Source organism: Dasypus novemcinctus, chromosome 3, assembly GCF_030445035.2.
Source record: "Dasypus novemcinctus isolate mDasNov1 chromosome 3, mDasNov1.1.hap2, whole genome shotgun sequence".
NCBI lineage: Eukaryota > Metazoa > Chordata > Mammalia > Cingulata > Dasypodidae > Dasypus > Dasypus novemcinctus.
Window position 1 is genome coordinate 113,329,155 of NC_080675.1, and position 20,845 is coordinate 113,349,999.

Genomic DNA, 20,845 nt, shown 5'->3' on the forward strand with positions numbered 1-20,845 from the left:
TGCTATTATATGATCCTGGTGTATTTTTAATCTCATTTATTGCACCTTTCATTCCTGTAAGGTCTGCTATTTTTCTATGTTGCTTTCATGTTCTTTGTGCTCATCCAATGTCTTCTTTTTTAAGATTTATTTTATTTATTTCTCTCCCCTTCCCTGCCCCCCTCCCCCCGTGTTGTCTGCTCTCAGTGTCCATTCGCTGTGTATTCTTCTGTGTCCACTTCCATTGTCAGGCGGCACCGGGAAACTGTGTCTCAATTTTGTTGTGTCATCTTGCTGTGTCAGATCTCTGTGTGTGTAGCACCACCCCTGGGCAGGCTGTGCTTTTTCCCCATGGGGCAGCTCTCCTTGCAGGGTGCACTCCTTGCGTGCAGCAGCACTGTGCATGGGCCAGCTCACCACATGGATCAGGAGGCCCTGGGTATTGAACCCTGGACCCTCCTTAGGGTAGGTGGACACTCTATCAGTTAAGCCACATCCACTTCCCCAGTATCTTCTTAATACCCTTAATCTCTTTAGCCATATCACTGAATTTATTAAGGAGTTGTCTCAACTCCTTTATGTTACCTTGAGGTTTATCTTGTTCCTTTAACTGGGCCGTATCTTCCTGATTCTTGGTGTGGATTGTAATTTTTTGTTGGTGTCTTGGCATCTGGCTTACTAGAGTATTTTGGGTGCAGTTTCTCTCTTTAGTTTAGGTCTTTCTTGCCCTTTCTCCCTTGCTGGTTGTATAGTAGGAGCCAAGGATGTAGTTGGTACTGTAAGCTGTGGAGGCTCAAGCTGCCCTCATTGCCCCAGGGACGATGAAACTTCTCCCAACTTTCTTCTTTGCAGGGGTCAGGACAGAGTCACAGCTGGGTGTAATAGTCCAAGTCATGTAGGCCTAGGTTGTAGTTGCCCAGAAAGACTGATTAAGCTTCACACTCCTTCCTCCTCTGCCAAAGGTAGGGATGGAGCTGCAGGTGTGGGCAGCAGTCTATGCCGTGTGTGTCCTAAATGACTGCAATTGCCCTGGTAGACTTCTGACTATTCAGTCTGTGCCAGCCGAATGTACCTTCAGTCACCCAGAGAGGCTGGTGCAGAGTCTGCCAGCTTCCGCCCTGCCAGAGGTGGGGCTGGAGCTTGTGCTAGAGTTGCAATCTGATCTGGATGGAAAGAAGCTTGTCTCTACCAGCAACATGATTTTCAGTCCACCCCGCTTCCCCCATGCTGAGGGCAGAGTTAAAATGGCGGCTACCGTCTTCTTTCTGACTTGGACAGGTTCAAACTTTAGCTGTCCTTAGGATTATACTTTGCCCGTTGAATTTACTAATCAGTAGCTGAAATCGGTGGCCAACCGTTTCTTCCTCCCCCATTTTTTGGAAGTGGAGCTTCCAATTCCAGTGGTGAAATAGCACTCAAGGAGGCTTGTGCCTCCAGTGGGGATGGGCACCAGCCTCCATGGTGTGGAGCACTCTGCTTACGATTCTTTGCAGATGGGCAATCCTGTCCTTCTATTCCTTCAAGGATTTTGCAGGATACTCTTCTGGCCTTCTGGAGACCCCAAAAAGGTGCTTTAGATAGCTCTGGACTGACTGGCCTGTCGCATGAGCTGACTCCAGGAGCTCCTTACTCTGCCACCATCTTACTGGTTGTGCTCCCCGCCCCCCCCCACACACATCTTTTTTTAACTGCCATGATTTGCTATTTTTAGTTCAATTGGTTTATATTAAATTTTTAAATCTGTTTTTAGGAAGTAGTTCATATGGATGGCAAAAAAGCACATGAAAAGATGCTCAATATCATTAGTCATTAGGAAAATGCAAATTAAAACCACTGTGAGATACCCCTACATATCTACTAGAATACCTAAAATTAAGAAGACTGATCAGGGAAGCAGATTTGGCTCAACTGATAGAATGTCTGCCTACCATATGGGAAGTCCAGGGTTCAAACTCAGGGCCTCCTGACCCCTTGTGATGAGCTGGTCCACGCGCAGTGCTGATGTGTGCAAGGAGTGCCATGCCACGCAGGGGTGTCCCCTGCATAGGGGAGCCCCATGTGCAAGGAGTGCGCTCTGCAATGAGAGCTGCCCCACGTGAAAAATACTCAGCCACCCAGGAGTGGCGCTGCACACACGGAGAGTTGATGCAGCTAGATGATGCAACAAAAAGAGACACAGATTCCTGGTGCTGCTGACAAGAATGCAAGTGGACACAGAAGAACACATAGCGAATGGACACAGAGAGCAGACAACGGGGGCGGGGGCAGTGGGTGGGAAGGGGAGAGAAGAAATAAAAAATAAATTTTTACAAGAAAAAAAAAAAGAAGACTGATCATACCAAATTGGCAAAGATCTAGAGCACCAGAACTTTAATACATTGCTGGTGGGAGTGTAAAATGGTACAACCACTTTGGAAAACAGTTTGGCAGTTTCTTAAAGAGTTAAGCATACACTTACCACTTGAGCCAACAGGAGAGGATTGGGAGGATGGTTAGAAAGGGCAGGAGAGGGAAGCGGACTTGGCCCAGTGGTTAGGGTGTCCGTCTACCACATGGGAGGTCTGTAGTTCAAACCCTGGGCCTCTTTGACCCATGTGGAGCTGGCCCATGTGCAGTACTGATGCGTGCAAGGAGTGCTGTGCCACGCAGGGGTGTCCCCTGCATAGAGGAGCCCCATGCATGTGTGCCCCATAAGGAGAGCCGCCCAGCATGAAAGAAAATGCAGCCTGCCCAGGAATGGTGCTGCACACACGGAGAGCTGACACAACAAGAAGATGCAACAAAAAGAGATACAGATTCCCGTGCCGCTGACAACAACAGAAGTGGACAAAGAAGAAGATGTAGCAGATAGACACAGAACAGACAACCGGGGCAGGGGGAAGGGGAGAGAAGTAAATAAATAAAATAAGTCTTAAAAAAAAAATTACAAAAAAAAAAAAAGAAAAGAAAGGGCAGGAGAAAACTTTTGGGAGTAAAGGATTTGTTTATTACCTTGCTTATGGTGCTGTTTCCATAGCTATATACATAGGTCAAGACTTATCAGATTGTTGGGGAATGGATGTAGCTCAGTAGTTGAGTACCTGCTTCTCATGTAAGAGGGCCTGGGTTCAATCCCTGATACCTCCTAAAAGAACAGCTTATCAAATTGTATACTTTAAATATGTGCAGTTTATTTTTTTTTTAAGATTTATTTTATTTCTCTCCACTTCCTCCCTTTGCCCCCAGTTGTCTACTCTCTGTGTCCATTCACTGTGTGTTCTTCTGTGTCTGCTTGCATGCTCAGTGGCACTGGAAATCTGTGTCTCTTTTTGTTGCATTATCTTGCTGTGTCAGCTCTCCGTGTATGTGGCACTGCTCCTGGGTGGGCTGCACTTTTTTTCAAATGGGGTGGCTCTCCTTGCAGGGTGCACTTCTTGCGTGTGGGGCTCCCCTATGTGGGGGACACCCCTGTGTGGCATGGCACTTCTTACATGTAGCAGCACTGCATGTGGGCCAGCTCATCACACAGTCAGGAGGCCCTGGGTTTGAACCCTGGACCCCTCCATATGGTAGGCGGATGCTCTATCAGTTGAGCCACATCCACTCCCCTGTGCAGTTTATTGTATGTTAATTATACCTTTAATAGCTGTTGTGGCAGTTTGAGATTATTTATGAATTCCAAAAAGAGAGATTGTTTGTAAACTGCTCTGTTCCTCTGGGCATGATACCCTTTGATTGTATGAGACTCAGCTGATATGGCTTTGATTAAGTTATGTTAAGATTAGGACTTTGATTTAACCATGTCATTAGGGCATGCAGGGTTAGTCCCTGCCCCCTCGCTGAGCTGATAAAATATACTCTCACTTGAAAGTAGATATGCAGAGAAGACCACAGAGTAAGAGTGATAGCTCATTAGACGTGGCTGAGGCCCTGGGAAGAGAGATGAGTCTGATAGTCTACAGCTGACCTTGTGAACAGACCAGAGCAGCCGAGTCCAGAAAGAAACAAGCCTTGGGGAGAGAGATGAGCCTTAGGCCAGCCTTCAGCTGAGATCAGAAGCTGGGCGAACAGAGCCTTAAGAGAAGGAGCAAGGCTGAATTCTCCTAGACATTGCCTGCCATCTTGCTTCCACACATGGCAACAGCTTTGGGTGAGGAAGTACCCTTATTGTACAGACTCTTTAGGGCCTTGTGACTATAAGCTTCTACCCCAAATAAATACTCTCTATAAAAGCCAACAGATTTCTGGTACCTTGCCTCAGCACCCCTTTGACTAATACAGTAGTTAAAACTGTTCAAGTGTTTCGACCCGGAAAATCTTTTAGAAATTTATCCTGAAGGAATAATGAATGTAAAACTTTATCTAAAAGGAGACTTTTCAGAGTGTTATTTATAATAATGAAAAGCTGTAACTAGATGTCTCCCCATGGAGGATCACTTAAGTAGATGTTAGACTCCTATGCAGCTACTGACAATTGTGTCACATGGGAAGAATATTAATGATCTGGAAAAATGTTCAGAATATATTGTTAAGTGAGGAAAAAAGCAGGTTACAAAGTGGATGTACAGGATGAGGGCACTTTTGTTTAAAAAAAAAAATCCAAGAGAAAGATGGGAAGGATAAACCCCCAATAGTAATGATTTCTGAGTTTTGGAGTAATAAATGATTTTAGAGTTTTTCTTTATGTGCTTCAGTATTTTTCAAAATTTACACAATAATCATACTCATTTTATAATCAGAAAAAAATTGCCTCCCTGCAAAAAATATATTCTCCTTAATCCTTTTAAATAAAATAATGCTCCAAAAGAGCCTGGCCAAGGAGGCACTCATCACATTTTAATTTCCTTCTTTCTCTGTCTTTATCCAGCTGCAGCATCAGCTTTCTGGTTCTTGTTCTTTCTTCTGTAGCACAAATTAACCCTCCTCAGAATAGTAAGTTGCATCTGTTTGCAGATTGCGATACTCTTCTGGTTTTCTTTCTTCAGACTAAGCAATCCCAATTCTAGTCACCTTGGAATCCAGTTGTTTTTACCAGTTAACTTCTATTCAGGCAGTCCTAAAGGGAGTACCATTAGTTCCTGGAAATTTGTTGAATTCAATACTTCTAGAAAAAAGTGTCCTGGTTATAAGACTTGTGCTATGTGGAGATTTTTGTCTTTGGGTGTCCTCCCCCACCCCCACCCCGCCTTGGTAATTTGATGGTCGCAAGGTTTGCCCTCCATCATGTTCACTGGTCTGTTCTATGTGCCTACCAAGTTCATCTTCTTACTTGGAGAACCTTAAATTTCAGAGTGGTTAAAGGCCTGGGGGATGAGAGGAGACAGTGGCCTGCGAAGAGCCCCCTTCACTTGCAATACTCCTCTCCTTTCTGTGTGGCCACTTACCCAAGGCACTGCTACCACCCTGAGGTGTATCTTGTAGGACACACAGGTGGAGGTGTCTACTAGGTATTTGCACCAGGGCTGCTAGCTGCCTGTAAACGGTCCTTCTTCAGTTTTGGAACCCTGTTTTTTAGCTAGGCACATTGGTGCCCTGGTTTAAAACACACACACACAGTTTCCCAGTCTCTTTGCTGTTAAGTGGATCATGAGACCAAGTTTTATACTGAACTTCCAGGAAAAGTCCCTAAAAAGTAGTAGGATTAATGCTCAGCAATAGATAACCAGAACAGCTGGTTTTATCTTAAGATAAAAGTTTAGTTCTCTTTCACAGAAAAGAAGTCAAGGGGAAGGCAGTCTGGGGCTGTTTGGTGACTTCACAGTCAGTAGGAACTTAGACTTCTTTTGCCTCCCTGCTGTCTGGAATGTGGACGTGATAGGTGGAGGTCTAGCAGCCGTCTTGGACCATAAGACAATCTTGAGGATGAGACGAGAGAGCTGAAAGGAGCTGGGTCTCTGATAAGAAATAGAGAAATAAACTTCTTGTATTTTGTTTAAGCCACTGTAATTTTAGGTCTTTTTGGTTCTATAGCCAAAATAATGTTAACTGATATAGAATTTGAATATATTAAGTCTAGATCCTAGGTGATCAGCTATGCTAGAGCTGAAGGTTTGGGAGTTTTCAAAATAAAAGCAGTGGCTGAAGTCCTGAGTGTAGATGAGATCACTTAAAAAGAGAGCATAGAATGAGAAGAGAGGAGAGGTAAGGAAAGAACCTCCTGGAATACCAGCAGTTCCAAGAGAGCAGGGAGGAGGCGGGGGTGGGGGGGAGAGCTGTGCAGGAGGGACTAGAAGGGCAGGGAGGAATCCTGGACAGGAGGTACCTAGACAACCTGGCCCCTTTCCACCTAGGACGGGGTTGGGATCCCCTCTTGCTGCCCCTCGTGTCCGCCGCTAACACAGGGCTTTCTTTCCATAGTGTAAGGCCCTGTTTCCATGTGGGCCTCACAGGGAAGCTGCTTCAAGTTTGGGGTCAATTGTTACTCGTCTTTGTTGGCACAGTGCCTACGATGGGTGACTGGCACTTAGAGGACAGGCAATAAATATTTGCAAGCTGAGTTGAATTGAACTGCTGCTGGCAAGGAAGTCCTGCGAAGGGAGGGTTTCAGGAAGGAGGGAGAGGTCTGCAGTGCCAAATACCCAGAACAATCGAGTAAGATAAGGGCTGGTTGCAGTTGGCTCAGTGTATCTGGCAATTAGGAGGACATTGGTGACCTTGGAGGAGTGTTTTCATGGAGAGGTAGGGGCAGAAATCATCTGCTATGGGACTGGGGGACTGGGCTGGGTGGCTCTCTCAGGAAGGAAAGGGGGAGGACAGGGAGGGAGGGACTTTATTTACCTTTTCTATTTAATCACATTTATAGGCAGAGAGCAGGGAATTCCAGGAGGGAGCCTGGTACAGGACACTTACAGGACGCGGTGTGCTTGTCCTTCTCTGAGTTGATGACACTTTTGTCCTTGTGCCCTGGTGTGGCTCTTACTCATCCCCTGCTCCGTGACATCTCCAGTGCTGTTTTATTTGCTAACTCACTAACTTTTCATATATGTAGAAACAGCTTTTAGTGTTTTTTCCTACCAACTAAAATCCAAGTTTCTGGAAAGCAGCGACTGTTTCCAGACCGCTGTGCACAAAGTAGGAGCTCAGTTGATGCTTGGTGCCTTTTCTTCCTCTCACTCAGTGTTTCCTGAAAAATGTCTGAGCTGGAAATGATACTGAGCAGAAGCAGGTTCTTTTCTCCCAATTCACCTTAAAACCAATTCCTGAGACACTGGGCTTTCGAAGAGAGAAAAAGTTTATTTGGTTGTGCAAGTAAAGGTCAGTCGCCCTAGACTGCCCTGAAACTGCCTTCCGTATCTGTAGAAATTCTAATATTTTATAACACTGGGGTGCTACTGAATAATTGGGGTGGAGCTGGTTTACACAGGTTCCTTCATTAATAAACATTAAGGGGCGGAACAAGCTGGGGGTGGACTCCAAACCAGGGGGAGTCACAAAGCTACCGTGGTTATCACAGATCAAGGCTCTGGGATAGGAAAGTACAGAGTAGAGGTCAGTCGCAGGATTTTCATACGGATATTAAACAGAGAGGGGTGGAGGGTTGCCATCCCAACGGAAAGCATACACAGGGTGAAGCTAATCTATAAAAAGGGTAAGGTCAGGGAGCAGATGTAGCTCAAGCAGTTGAGCACCTGCTTCCCACATACGGGGTCCTGGGTTCGATCCCTGGTACCTTCTAAAAACAAATGGAAAAAGCAACTTGGGGAGCCTATGTAGCTCAGTGGTTGAGCACCAGTTTCCCAAACAGAGGTCCCAGGTTCAATCCCTGGCCCTGGGTACCTAAAATAAAAAAGATAAGGTCAATCTGGAATTACCACCACAAAGGTAAGCATGCACAAGAGTGAGGTTAAGTCTACAGTAACCTTAAGCAGGGGTGAGGCCACTCTAGATAGCTTCAGTAATTTCAGATTATTAGCCATTTGCTATTTTATACTATAAAGGCATCTATATAATGATTTAGTAATCATAATTATTTGTTAATTCTTAACCCTCAGTTACAGAATGGATTAGTATACTTGATGACACGGCTTCACAAAAACAGAGGAGGGTCTCACCATAAGAAGGTGGGGACCCCCTGCTGTGAGAAATCAAGACTTCTGAGGAGAGGAGGGATAGGGTGAACGTGGCCTCTTAGGAATAACACTCTAGCAATGGTGAGCGGGAAGGCTGGAAGGGGGAAAGGGATTAGCGAAGCCTGGGCTGGATGCAGGTGGGAGTTCTGCACGCCTTGCAGCATCAGCTAATGAAAGCAGCTGAGTCAAAAGCATTTGCCCATATGGCCATTTTATTCCATGCTCACATAATACAGTGATCTTATCAACCTCATTTTACATACTTTGATGAATTCAAGGTGTGGCCGTCTTCACCTTACAAAAGACAGGTCCTGTGGCTTGGCTCACCCTTGAAAAATTTAAGGAGAGCCTATTTGTTGCAGTCAAAAAGAAAAGATGCCAAAGTGGACGCGGCTGGCTGCTCTGGTGGAGGGCAGGGGGCGTCCCAGGTTAGTGTCGCCTTGATTCATGTTCACCGAGCTCCAGAGAGGCTCACATATGCTTCTCCAACCCTAATGTGCATAGGAAGCACTTGGGGAGAAGGGGAGGAATCTCTTTAAAATGCAGTATTTGATTCTGTACAATGGGGTAGGGCATGAGATTCTTCTGCATTTCTAACCAGTTCCCCATCACACATTGAGTAGCAAGGATGTAAATCAGGGGCCGATTTTTCGAAACTTTTGGCACCTGTCAACATTGTCTCTTAAAGACCAAAGGACAGCTTGAGGGGCACGGGGGCCCACAAAGAGTGGCTGCGTTCCTAGCCTGATGGGAGTCCTGGCGACCTTGAGTGACGTCCTCTGTTCCCAGGTCTTTCCCAGCCATTCACTGGGAAACCATCCCCAAGGATGGGCTACTGCCCAGGGGGTCGTGCTCGTGCTTTCTGGGTAATCCTTCCTCCTTTCAATCTGTTTGGGTGACTCTCCAAGAGTTGGGATGTTCTGGTCACAGTGTTCGCATGATAAATAAAAGGAATCACATTTAAAAAATAAATAATCCCACCTTGAACCCAGAGATGCAGGGCAATAAGAGAGCTGAGAAGGAAGTGCTTCTGAAACAGTTCTTTGGTGAGCCTCGGGCCCCTTGGAGTGGGCGGCACTGGGCAGCGTTGCCCACTGAGCCCTGATGCCCAGCTCTATTTACCATGAGCTGCCCTAAGCTCTCTGAGCTGCGTCCCAGATCCTCGCTGGGTGAAGCTGAGCTGCAGACTTGGGCTTTGCCTGACTTGTCATTGGATCTGGCCACCTTGTCGCGATCACATGGGTCACCAGTCCTGGGCCCTGAGCTGCTGGGGAGGCACCACTGAAACCCCGCCCCACATTGGCTTCATTGTTGAAGAGACCCGGAGGTCTCTAGTGTGCCATCTAGGTTTCCTATCATGCTTCCTATTAATACCCTGATGCATAAACATAAAAATCACAAAATATAATTGCCTCCAAAAATCATAGAATACAATCGCCTTAAATTTAGGAAAAAAAAAAGGTTTTCCCAGAGAAACCCAGGGTGCTTCTGGGGTCCTCTTGTGCGTTCCTCTAGGCCTCCAGGGGGCAAGGCAGAGAGGAGGTTGACGGGGAGGGCTGCTGGAACCTCCCGCTCCAGCCCTGGGTCTGAAGTTTAGGGGAAACCAGCCTCTTTCTTAGACCACGATTTCACTCTCACACTGGAGGCCTCCGTGGGGTCTGTGGCGATCAGCCTGCCTTCCCTGCAGGGAAGGGTTTGGCAAAATTCCAGTGAGGATAAAATCCCAGTATGTCCTCTTGCTTTTCCCTTTGTCTCTCTCTGTCTCCCTGGACATCTTACACGTTTTCATTTTTTGATAGGAAGCCCCGCCAGTCTGCAGCCCCTGCCAGGGAGCCGAGCGGGCTGCGGGGGCCGGTCAGCCCTGGCGGTTCCGCTCCCACAGCGGAGTCAGCCCCGGGAGCCGGGGGCTGCCTGGGCTTAGGAGGGGCCCTGGCTCTTCAGGCGCTTCTTCTTCTCCACTGCCAGGCGCAAGGCCTGAAGCAGCTTGTCCTTGTTGTTCAGGATGTTGTACTCGCTGAGCTTCACCAGCTTGTCGAAGGCGGCCTCCGTGTACGTCAGCTCCTTGGTGGCGTAGGGAGTTTCGGGGCCGTAAATGTCAACCTGGCCCTGCTCCAGCTCCTCCGGGCTCCGCTCCACACCTGGGAGGCAGGAGGGGGACTCACTCAAGACCCCGATTACGCTGAAATGACTCTCCCATGTGGCTGACCCCTGCCCATGCGGACGCACACACCTGCATGCAAACGTGCATGTGCATGCACATTTGCACACCCACATCTGTGCTCACTCATGCATGCACGCACCCACACAATTATGCACGCACACTCGCATGTACACTCATTTTCACTATGTGCACTGACATGCACACGCTCACGTCTGCACTCATTCATACACACACGCAGTCACCCACGCACAATTATGCCCACACACTCGCATGCCCACTCACGTTCACATTCTCACTTACGTGCACTCACACACACTCACTCATGTCTGCACTCACTTAGGCACACGTGCCACCACCGAAGCACACTTATGCCTGCACGCTCACATGCATACTCGTACACACCTGCACATGTGCATACACACTTCAAGGCAGTGAGGCACATTATCCATTTTAGGATTGCCCCAATGCCAAACACAGTGCTTGGCACATAACTGGATCACAATAAATGCTACTCGGCTAAATGAGTAGGGGGTGAGCTCGCCACCTTGTGGAGGTGGCCTTTTCTTCCTTGCCTAAGCCAAAGTTGGCTTACGCTGGAGCTAAGCCAGCCTTCCCCATCAGCGCTATTAGACATCTAAAGACAGGCGCTCTCGCTGGGTGCTGGGAACCAAGCGTGGAGGTGACTTACCTGGGGCCTTATACTTTTGGAAGGTGTCACTGATGAGTGGGAAGAAAAGCACGATGGGGGCGTCAGGCTCTTGGGGGTTCTCCATCAGGTAGCATTCCTTGAGATTGTCATCCCTGTCTCGCACCTCGTATTTGGGGAAGGGAATGTTCTGCACGGAGCAGTACTCGCAGGTTTGTTTCATGGGCTAGAATATCACAGGAGGACATGCTTGAGTGTTGGGATAAGAGTCACAGAGTTCTTAGATCCAACTTCCTGACTTCTCTAGCTGATAACTCAAGGCCCCAACTACTTTGTCTGTTTGTGTTTTTTAGATAAAGCCAGTCAGGACAAAGGGCCTGAGGTTGTGAGTGGGTTGGCACATGTGCATTTGCAAGCTCTATCCACACGTAAAATGAGCAGAGCCCTTTGGGTGATGCTTCGCCCAGACACAGACCAGGGTAGACAAGGCCCCTGTGGGACGTGCCTGGACCTTGGATGTCACTGGGCTGGGAAGGGTGTTGAAAGGGTGACTTTATAAGACTCTCAATAAGAGAGCACTGGACTGGTTCTGCCCCTGTTCGCTGCTCGCTGACTGAGTGACCTTAAGCAAATCACTTATCCTCTCTGTGTTTCAGTTTCCTCATCTATAACATGGGGAAATAGCAGTTGTGGTGTTTATCTCAAGGAGCTGGTAAGGAGCAGATGAGATAAAGTGCGGGAAGGGGCCTTAACATGTCTCTTCCAAACTCAAGTGGCACTGTTGTCGGCCTCACAGTCTGTCCACACTCCCCTTTCCCTGAGAGATAAACTAGACCCCCCGAAACTAGTTTGGGTTTTTTTTTTTCCTTAAAAAGAGTCATAACTTTTAAGAAGTTAATAAAAATAAATAAAGCCTTCTGGTTCTGGGGAGCGAATGTAGCTCAGTGGTTGTGTGCCTGCTTCCCATGTACGAGGTCCTGGGTTCAATCCCTGGTACCTCCTAAAAATAAAATAAAAAACCTCTGGTCCAGAATCTTTAGTATAATTTCATGGAGTAATGTAGTCTCTTGTAGGTGGAGGGGTGCATGATGAGTTTGAAAATAAGACATTCCAAGCTCTTGAAACGTGGCATAAAGCTTTAGAATGGACTGGACTCTCTTAAGGTTATTTTTGAAAAGTGTTTTTCCCCCTACGTTTGTTGAAGAATAGCCAAATATGGCAAAAGCTCAAATCCCAGAATGAAATTGGAATTTGCTAAGTGCCTTTTGCAAAACTGGGCCCCGTACTGTGTGAGGGCCAGCTGGCCATCACCCTGAAGCTTGGGTGTCTAATCTGATGTCACGCAGAGCAGCCTGCTGCTTGAGTTTCTCTGCTGCTAAGTCTGGAGCCTGCTGGGAGCACACGCTCTCCCGTTTCAAGCTGGGAGAAACGCCTGGGTTCCAGGGCCCTGATTCAGCAGCGGGGCTAGAGGAGGCTGCGGCGCCCACGCTCGGGGTGGCGCCTGTCTCTGCCACACTTGCCTTCGTCTGGGACCCAGCACAGTAATTGAGGTGGATGATGAGGTCAACTTTTCTCTCTGGCCTCAGGAGGGGCGGGTAGCTGGAGTTGACAAAGAACGCTGTGTCCAGAAGGCACAAGTGGTTCGCGGACGTCGTCAGCTGGTTTGGGTAACCGTCGAGAATGGTGTCTGAAAGCCAAGCCTTCAGTTACCAAGATGCCACAGCGTTCTGGCCTCAGCGAGTGGTCAGGGTACCTGGTGGGAATGAGTGCCCTGCCTTCCCCTTGGCCTGGGCCTCCAGCCCACCCTGTCCTGGCCGGGACCCCCCAACCCCATCGGCGATTCCCAGTGCCACTCTGGGTGGGCTGAAGAAGAACAGCATTACCTAGGGGTTTTAGCAGCTCTTGTATGGAATATGTGCAAAAACCCATTTTGGCCCAGGGAGGGGGGTGGGTAGCAGGAACTGAAAAGAGTCCTACCAATTAGGGTAGACCTTGGGCCCAGGGCCAGCTGCCCTTTCTGCCTGGATGGTGAGGACGAGGAGTATCAGGGCAGGCTCAAGCAACCATTTGCAGGCTGTGGCCAAATAAAATGCCTAGGAAGGTGGAAAGTCAACCCTGGAGCCTTAGAGGGATGGGAAGAGGTGCAGAATTAAAGCTGCAAGACCACGGCATGGGCCTGGCTCTGCTACGTAGCACGTGCGGGGTCTTGAGCTGGGCCAAGTAGAGCTCTGCCCATTGAGCCGACAACAGGTGCTCGTGCAGAATGACTGCAGAACGTGTGGCCTTCTGTGGGCCAGATTCAGTTCTTTCCATACCCACATCTCTCCCTGCTCAAGACACCACCAAACTGGAATACACCGCGGGGGGTGTAACCTGCCCCCTGGCCCAGTTAACGCGGTCAGAGGAGTTCAAAACCTTTCTCCGTGGTCACCTTGGCCTCCACTTCTCCCTCCTCCAAGCAGAGGATGAGCCCGGGCTGGGGTACCTTTCCACATGGAGAACTGGCTATTCTGGAGGTAGTCGGTGTGCAGCTGCAGCCCCCGCAGGAAGTTGTTGAACTCGGACACGAAGAGCCGGTGGATGAGGATCTCACGGAAAGTATCGGACAGCCGCGACCCCGGGATCACCACCGCCGTCTCCAGGACGTTGGCATTGCATTTGGGGATTTCAGGCAGTAGAGGCTCATCTTCTACAGGGGAGAGGGGATTGGAAGGCAGGTCACAAGAGCTGGGGTGCCCCAGATGGCCCAGTTAAGCGTCGCACGGCTGCCCATCTCCGGGCCAGCTCCTGTAAGTGCAGGTCACGCCTTCCTTGCCTAGTCCTCGAGGCTCTGTCTGCGGTGCCTGGAGGACCCAGGTGAGTGACGTAGAACAGGAATGGGGTAGTGGAGATGGAGGGGGAGGGGTGGCAGGCCAGGAGGGGTCCCAGGCAGGACATGGAGTCTAGAAGAGAGAACTTGAGCTGTGCTCGCAGATCCTGCCCTCATCCGCTCTGTCACGTCTGCTTCGCAGTGGCTCCACGCTTCCCCCTGACCAGGCCACAGCTGCCCCCGAGGCTTGCGGCTGGGCCTTGGCACAGGTGTCTCCACCTGCATTCCTCCTCCCCTCCGGGCAGGTAAGGGTTGAGTAACCCCATATGCTTTCCCGTCTCTGTAGGCCTCAGGGATGATGCTGAGACATGCGACTGGTCAGACTGGCCTCAGTCCACCATGCTTCCCGATGACCCGACTGTGGGGGCAGCCCCTGGGTCACTCACCGATGTCATGCACTCTCCTTCTGGTCCACTTGTGGAAAAACTCCTCCGAGGTGTGGCTCAGATTCCAGGCGTCCAGCAGGTTCAGGGAGAAGATGCTGCTCCACAAGCCTAGGGAGCAGGGAGCCAGGGTGAGCATCGTAGAGCCCTGGGCCTGCCCTGGGACCGCCTGGTTCTGCCTTGGCTCAATCCCTCTCCACGTCAGGCTGCTCCGTGGTGGGACAGACTTCTGCTCTCTCCCTCTTTGCCAGAGGAGTGTACACAGGAGTGTAGGGCGCAGCCCTAGCAGAGACTCAATGTGGATGGCGTCAGCCACAAGTTCAGGTCCACCCTCTACCACCAGCATAAGTCAGTGCACCTAAAGGATTTAGGAGGGTGCCTGGCACATGGTGAACACTCAAAAAATGTAATACAGGGAGCTGGTGTAGCTGCTTGCCATGTGCGAGGTCCCAGGTTCAACCCCCGATACCTCCTTTAAAAAAAAGTAATGCTATCTTCTATTATGATGATTGTTCAGTGTAACACAGTAATCATACTCATATGAGATTCTTCACATACATTGACCCATTTGATCCTCTATAAGGGAGGCTTTACTCAAGTCCAATTTACAGATGAGAAAACTAAGGCTCTGAGAGGTCAGGTAATTTGGCCCATTTCTCACAGCTGATAAACGAGAAGCCAGCGTTCAAACGCCCATGTCTTCACTGCAGGTCTCTGAACCACATGGAGGGAGGGAGCAAACAGCGTATGTGTTCAGAGGAAGGGGTGGCCAGCGGGCTGGGGGCTGACAAGGCCCACAGAAGGCATGGGGCTTGAATCGAGCCTCCTAGGATGAGTTGGAGTGGGATCCATGGAGAGGAGGTGGGTGCCGCAGCTTAAATATGGGTCTGACAGCTGCTGAGGCTGACGGACGGGTCTGTCTTTTGAGTTTGTCCTCTGAAGCGTAGTTCACGCCCCGCAGGGGAGAACGTAGAGGGACACAGGCTGGTGAGGCCCCTGCGCTCAGCGCCCTGGCTAATGAAGGAGGGGGGAGCTGGGCTAGGCTTCCCCAGGGACCCCGCCCTTCACCCTGTGGTCCCCTCTGGCCCCTCGGATCCCAGGGCTGGGGCGGGTCCCTGGAAGTGGACACTCGGTGGCCTGGCGCTGGCCCGGGGAGGTGGCGAAGCTGCCATCTCGGCCTGCCTCTCGCAGCCTGGTTCTGAGCTGACCCCAGAGGCCACCTGAGGTCAGGATGTCGGGAGAGCCTTCCTGGTTCCCAGTGACTCAGGAGCCCTGACAGGCCCCAAGGGGCCACAGGGAAGTTGGAGCAGTCCTCGAGGCCTTCTGGGGGTGCATTCAGGAGAGCCTCCTGGGATGCTGGGAGGGCCACCTGCTCAAGGGGTAGACCGCGCCAGCCCCAGTGCCCTGGACAAGACCCGGCGGGAACCCAGTGTGCCTCCCCGCAAGTCCTCTAACTCAAAGGTGGCACCTGCCCCGCATGGGGCGGGGTGCCAGGGGGCCCCCAGCCGGGAGTCACCTAGCATGTAGCACATCTGGGACTCAGGGATCCTCTTCATCAGCCGCCCCATGAAGAACTGGGAGCCGAAGAGCTCCGAGGGGATGAAGGCTCCGTACTTCTGCAGGCCCACCTCGTAGGGGGAGAACTCGCACCACTCTGCACGGGAAGAAGCAGGGCTGGGTGTCAGCTCCAGGCTGGGGAGCGCCCACCCTCCTGGACTGCGCCGGGTCCGTGCTGGCTCCCTGGCCTTGCAGAGCCTGGGATGGGGAGGCCGTAGTTCCCCCACTGGCCACATGGGGGCACTGTCTGCTCAGGACGCCTGGTTTCTGCTGCCCAGGCAAGACCGCTTTGCAGCCTGCACAAAGCACTTGTTCTTCTAATCCTGATAAATGGTGACCAAAACTGACCCCAAAGCAGGCAGGTATCTAGAGTCCCTCCCTGTGGGCAACTTAAGAAATTTCTAATTTCCCTTCCCTTTGCGATCTTTATTTTCCCCTGTCCTACCAGAAGCACTTGCAGGGAAGCTGCTGGACTCGCCCGCCCCCCAGTGACTGCACCACCGCCACCACGAGGCAGGGCAGACGTGGGGCGCGAAGCAGACTTCTTCAGCTGTTGGAACAGTCTTTTGATATGCAGGTTGACAGAAGTGGGGTGGGGTGGGGAGACCTGGAGGGGCTGGGTGCCTTTGCCCACTGAGAAGGGACCCCCTGGTAAATTGCTAGCCCCAGTGTTACCTCTGAAATCCTGGTTGCTTACATCATCCTTGACATTGATGGTGAGGTAGATGGGCAGGGGGTTCTGGCCCCGGCACAGAGCAGCTCGCTGCTCTGACAGTTTGCATTCGATTTTCTGCCGGAAAAGGAAATGGCTGAGGAAAAGCAGCAGACAAGCAGCGCGGGGGGTAGTGCCGAATGAGGGAACAGTCTGGGTCTCAGTAGCCTGTTCCCTGCCCCTGAAGGGAACTGAGTGCTGTGTAAGCCCTGGTGGCCCTGCACATCGGACGGCAGCCGAAGGAGTGAGCCCACTTGACATGCAATGCAGAATGCTCTTCACCTGCCTGGGCCCCTCCTCTACAGAAGAGGAGCGGAGAACAAGATTCCACGGTCCCTTGGAATCTTGGGGTGCAGGATGAAGGGGTAGTGATTGGAGAGGTCAGCAATGTCCCTCTCTGTCCCCATTATCTTCCCTCCACTCAAACAGGAGCAGCTCTACGTTTTTCCTCCAGGCACGCTGGGTTCCCTTTTTTTTTTTTGGCTTGGAAACCAGGGCAATCGGTGGTGGCAAGGTCCCTCTGAGTGTGCTCTTGCGCCGTGTGAGCAGAGTGGCCAGCTCTGCACATCAGCGCAGGCCACAGGCCGCCTCCCAGAGTGAACCAGCTGATGAGGCTGAACAGAGGGCTAGCAGTCCAGGCTCTAGCCTGCGGGTGACGGTCCATGGTTACCCAAGTGTGTGAAGGCCATGGAACTAGCGTGGGATGATAAGCACATGTGTGGGCTGAATACTTCTAGGGCCTCCTTTGCAAGGCCTACGGGGTGTCTGTCATAACTGGACCCAGCGATTCGGGCACCGTGGAGCTGACCATCCCGAAAGCAGAGCAGTCACAGACTTGGGAAAGAGCCCGTTCCACCCTCATTGTCCAGGGGCCCTGAGGGAAGGGGGCCCCCTGCCTTGGCCAGAGTGCAAGAACAGGAGCCTCCCAGCATCAGCGCTGGGCTGGATCGGAGCTTTCCTGGTAACCCCGGGCTCCTTCCCCAGCAAACCTCGGGCAATGCCCTGACTTCTGAGGTAGAAGCGGTGGTGCTTTCTGTTTCATCACATGGGGCATGACCTTTTAAAAATAGTAACTACCACTCATTCATGTAATCCCCATTTAACAGATAGTAAAGAGCAGGGCCGGAATTTAAATACTGTCCTGCCCGATTCCAAAGGCCAACATCCTCAGCCTCTGCTTCGTATGAACACAGATTAAATGGTGGGTTCTCAGAGGGGCAGGACCGGGTGGGATCTCTCAGAAGCTGTGAGCACCTCGAGTTGGAAACCACGTCCAATTTGTGTCTGAATCCCATTGCCCAGCACAGTTCCTGGCATACATAAGATACTTAATTTTGCTGAAAGAATGAATGGGGGAATGAATGCATGTTGAAGATGATGTTCCGGTAATCTTGGGTTGCAAAACCCTGTCTAGGTTTTGGACTTCCTGGAAGAGGCGACTACCTCCCTCCTTCTGGAAAATTCCGATTTGAATTCAGAACTCTCCAGGAACCTTGGAGAGTGGGGCAGACAGTCATGGCCTGGATAGAGGTTAGGTGGGAAGTTCTGCCAAGCAAGAGCCAAAGTTGGTTCCTCTCTGGGGTCCATGCGTCCTGAAGTGTCCTGGTGTTTGCTGAGCCCACCTGGTGGCCAGGATCACAATATCCCATGGGAATCCCTCTGCTCTACCATATCCTCCATGGGTCTCATGGCAACCAGGTCCCACAATAGGCTAGTTCTCTTGTTGGGCACAGACTGTCTGCATTGCTGGATCTCAGAGCAGGAAGGACCTTCTTAGGGACGTCCCCTGTGTGGTGGTCATGAGAAAAAGCCCGCAGCCCCCAGCTACAGAGTGTATTTGACAAGGGCCCCAGCGGCTGCACTTGGAAATCCATTGCTGCGTTTGTGCTAGAGGCGTCCACCCAGCCTTTCCTCCCCCTCCCTTCCACTGGGCGGCAGACTTGCCTCCTGGACTAACAGGGCTCCAGCATTCCCAGCTTCCTCCCTGTTTTCTCTCACAGGCATTTCCTCTAATAGAATTTTTGCATATTTAAAACCATCTTGGCATCTGCTTCTCGGAGGACATGCTGTGTCTGTGCAGGGTTGCACCTAAGCCAGCCCCGACACGAGGGTCTTGGTCATAATCTAAAGGATTTGTGGGAAGACAATCCCACCATCTGCCTCCATCATGCATTTGGGCGCTTCATGGCCCTTACAGCCTGAGGATACACTGGCAGGTCTAACTTCACTCTGTTCTGCTGCAATTTAGGTCCAGACCCTCCTGATGAAGAAAGAGAGCTGGACATCAGCTGGGGCAAGGTGGGGCCAAGGAGAAACCGAGTGCCTACCTTGTCCCCTAGACAGGACTCGATCAGCAGGCCCCAGAAGTCTGTAAAGGTGACCTTGTAGCCCTCCTGGCTACGCTGCTGGAGCTCCTCCTTGAATTTGCAGAGCTGCTCTGGGAACAGGGCGGGCATCTTGTCCTTGACCGTGTGCCTCCGGGCCTCGAAGACGGCAGGCTCCAGGTTTTTAGAGGACCAGTCAGGGTCTTGGTACAAGGTAGCCATGGTCCTGGAGAGAGACGGGCATGGCTGGTAAAGCCGGCCCAGCCCTGGTCCACGCAAGCCTGGACCCCGGTCAGAGAGAAGGGGGCAAGTCAGCAGAAGCCCTAGCCTGCCAGGAGAAGAGCTGGGAGGGAGACCTGGGGTGGGGGTGGAGGTGGGGGTGGTGAACGTTATTACTCATAATCCATATTGCTACCGTTTCTTAAACGCCTACCCTGTGCCAGGTGTAACATATTGGTTGAGTGAGGATTCTGGAACAGGTATTCCTATGTTCAAAACCAGGCTCTGCCAATCCCTAGCTCTGTAATCTTGGGCAAGTTATTTACCTTCTCTTACCTCAGTTTCCGTAACTGTGGAATGGGGAGAATTATAATAGTAGATACCTCACAGTGTTCTTGAGAAGATTAAATGAGTTAATAGAAAGTGGTTAGAACATTGCCTGGCATGAAATAAGTGCCGTGCTCTGGTGTGGAGGACCCAACAGCTGAGAGCCCAGGCTTGGCTGATTCCAAATCCTTTCTTCCACTCTCCCAGGCTAGTTCCCGTGATTATGAATGCTGGCTAAAGATTTACACTTAGGTTTTTTTCCTAACTTCTATGGGGGCAGTGGGAAGAAGACGGAGAGCCCTGAGCCCTGGGTCTTTGCCTCCGCTGGCCCGTTTGCCTGGATCTGGCTCTTCTCCACCTGTGTCAGGACAGGAAGGGATGCTTTTCACTCGGCAGCCCCCCAGCCCACCGTGGAGCTTGTCTGTAGCTGCACATTTGCCTGAACAGTGGTCTCTTTCCTTCACAGGTGAAAGTGGGGCTTCACGGTCAGATTTCTTTAAGAAAAAAGCTCCCTGCTCTCTGTAAGTCTCCTTTATCCTTTTAAAAACCTTTCCAAACATTTTTTTAAAAAAGGTTGTTTTTAAAAGAATACTACCTGGTCCTTTCCCTGGGCCAGGGGACCCTTCCCCCCTCCCCGCCACCGCACCTTGGCTGCACTGAGTTCCTCAGTGTCCCCTGCCTGGTCCAGCCATGGGCCAGGATGTGGGTGTCCCCAGACCCTGGCGGAAGCAAGTTTTCTCCCTCATCTGCTAAGGGTAAGTTAAGAACGAGGACCCAGGGGTTAGATGGCTCTACCACTTATTGGCTGAGTGGCCCTGAGCAAATTGCTTTGCTTCTCTGTGCCTTTGTCTCCCCAGCTATAAAATGAGCAAATGACAACACCTCCCTCAGAGGGCTGCTGAGAGGATCCATAAATGCAGAAAGCAGTCACCACATTGCTCGGCCCAGAGTCAGCGTGGGACAGGCTGGAGCCTCCCGGCTACCTGATGAGGTGGGCACAGAACCAGGAGCACCTGTGCTGTCCTTGGCGGAGTTCACGTCCATGTGAAGAGAGTTACCCCGAGCTCCTCCAGGATGAGAGGTGCAGCGTGGGACCTCGAGGGCTCAAAGGCCCATGAGACATGGAGAGAGGGAGATGCCATTCCCGCCCAGAGGCCTTGGGCCTCCCTGGACCAGGGCCGCCTAAAGACTTTTGTGGACTCTTTCCTCCATAAAAGATATTAAAGATTGTATCTTATGACTGCATTGTATAAACACAAATATGTTGGTATTATTTATTAAAACGTTTTCTTCAACCAAGAAGTTCGTTTTTTTCTTCTTCTGATTTTAAGAGGAATGAAAACATTGTTATGGGCTCTAGGCACTGTGCCTCCCATGGGTCAGTCAACCCGACCCTGGACGCACCAGCAGGGGCAGCCAGAGCGAGGTAGGAGCCCCGGCAGCAGGTGGGCGGAGGAAGCCTGCAGGGCAGAGGGAGTGGCAGGGATGGCCTGCCAGGCAGTCCTGAGAGTGGGCGGCTGCGTCTGCCTAGCAGGATGGGGCCGGTGGCACCAGCTGTGTGCCCACCGTCAGCTGCCATGCTCTTGGGTCCTTGCCACAGCCCCAGGAAATGGTTGTGTC

General features: G+C 51.0%; 1 protein-coding gene and 1 long non-coding RNA gene across 2 annotated transcripts in view; one reads left to right on the plus strand and one right to left on the minus strand.

Annotated features, from left to right (window-relative positions):
• The first annotated feature begins 6,554 nt into the window (after positions 1-6,554).
• Positions 6,555-20,517, plus strand: LOC131277984 (uncharacterized). Its single transcript, XR_009185080.1, has 3 exons — positions 6,555-6,636; positions 19,692-19,746; positions 20,083-20,517. It is a non-coding gene; the product is annotated as an uncharacterized lncRNA (long non-coding RNA).
• PLA2G4E (phospholipase A2 group IVE) overlaps positions 8,222-20,845 on the minus strand; it is a 38,185-nt gene continuing 25,561 nt past the window's right edge. Inside the window, exons 13-20 of the mRNA XM_058293993.2 lie at positions 18,683-18,905; positions 16,319-16,433; positions 15,603-15,740; positions 14,090-14,197; positions 13,320-13,523; positions 12,355-12,521; positions 10,877-11,060; positions 8,222-10,165 (exon numbers count right to left, since the gene is read on the minus strand). Of these exons, the coding sequence (XP_058149976.1) occupies positions 9,945-10,165; positions 10,877-11,060; positions 12,355-12,521; positions 13,320-13,523; positions 14,090-14,197; positions 15,603-15,740; positions 16,319-16,433; positions 18,683-18,905 (1,360 nt within the window). The 3' untranslated portion in view covers positions 8,222-9,944. The remainder of the gene's footprint in view (positions 10,166-10,876; positions 11,061-12,354; positions 12,522-13,319; positions 13,524-14,089; positions 14,198-15,602; positions 15,741-16,318; positions 16,434-18,682; positions 18,906-20,845) is intronic.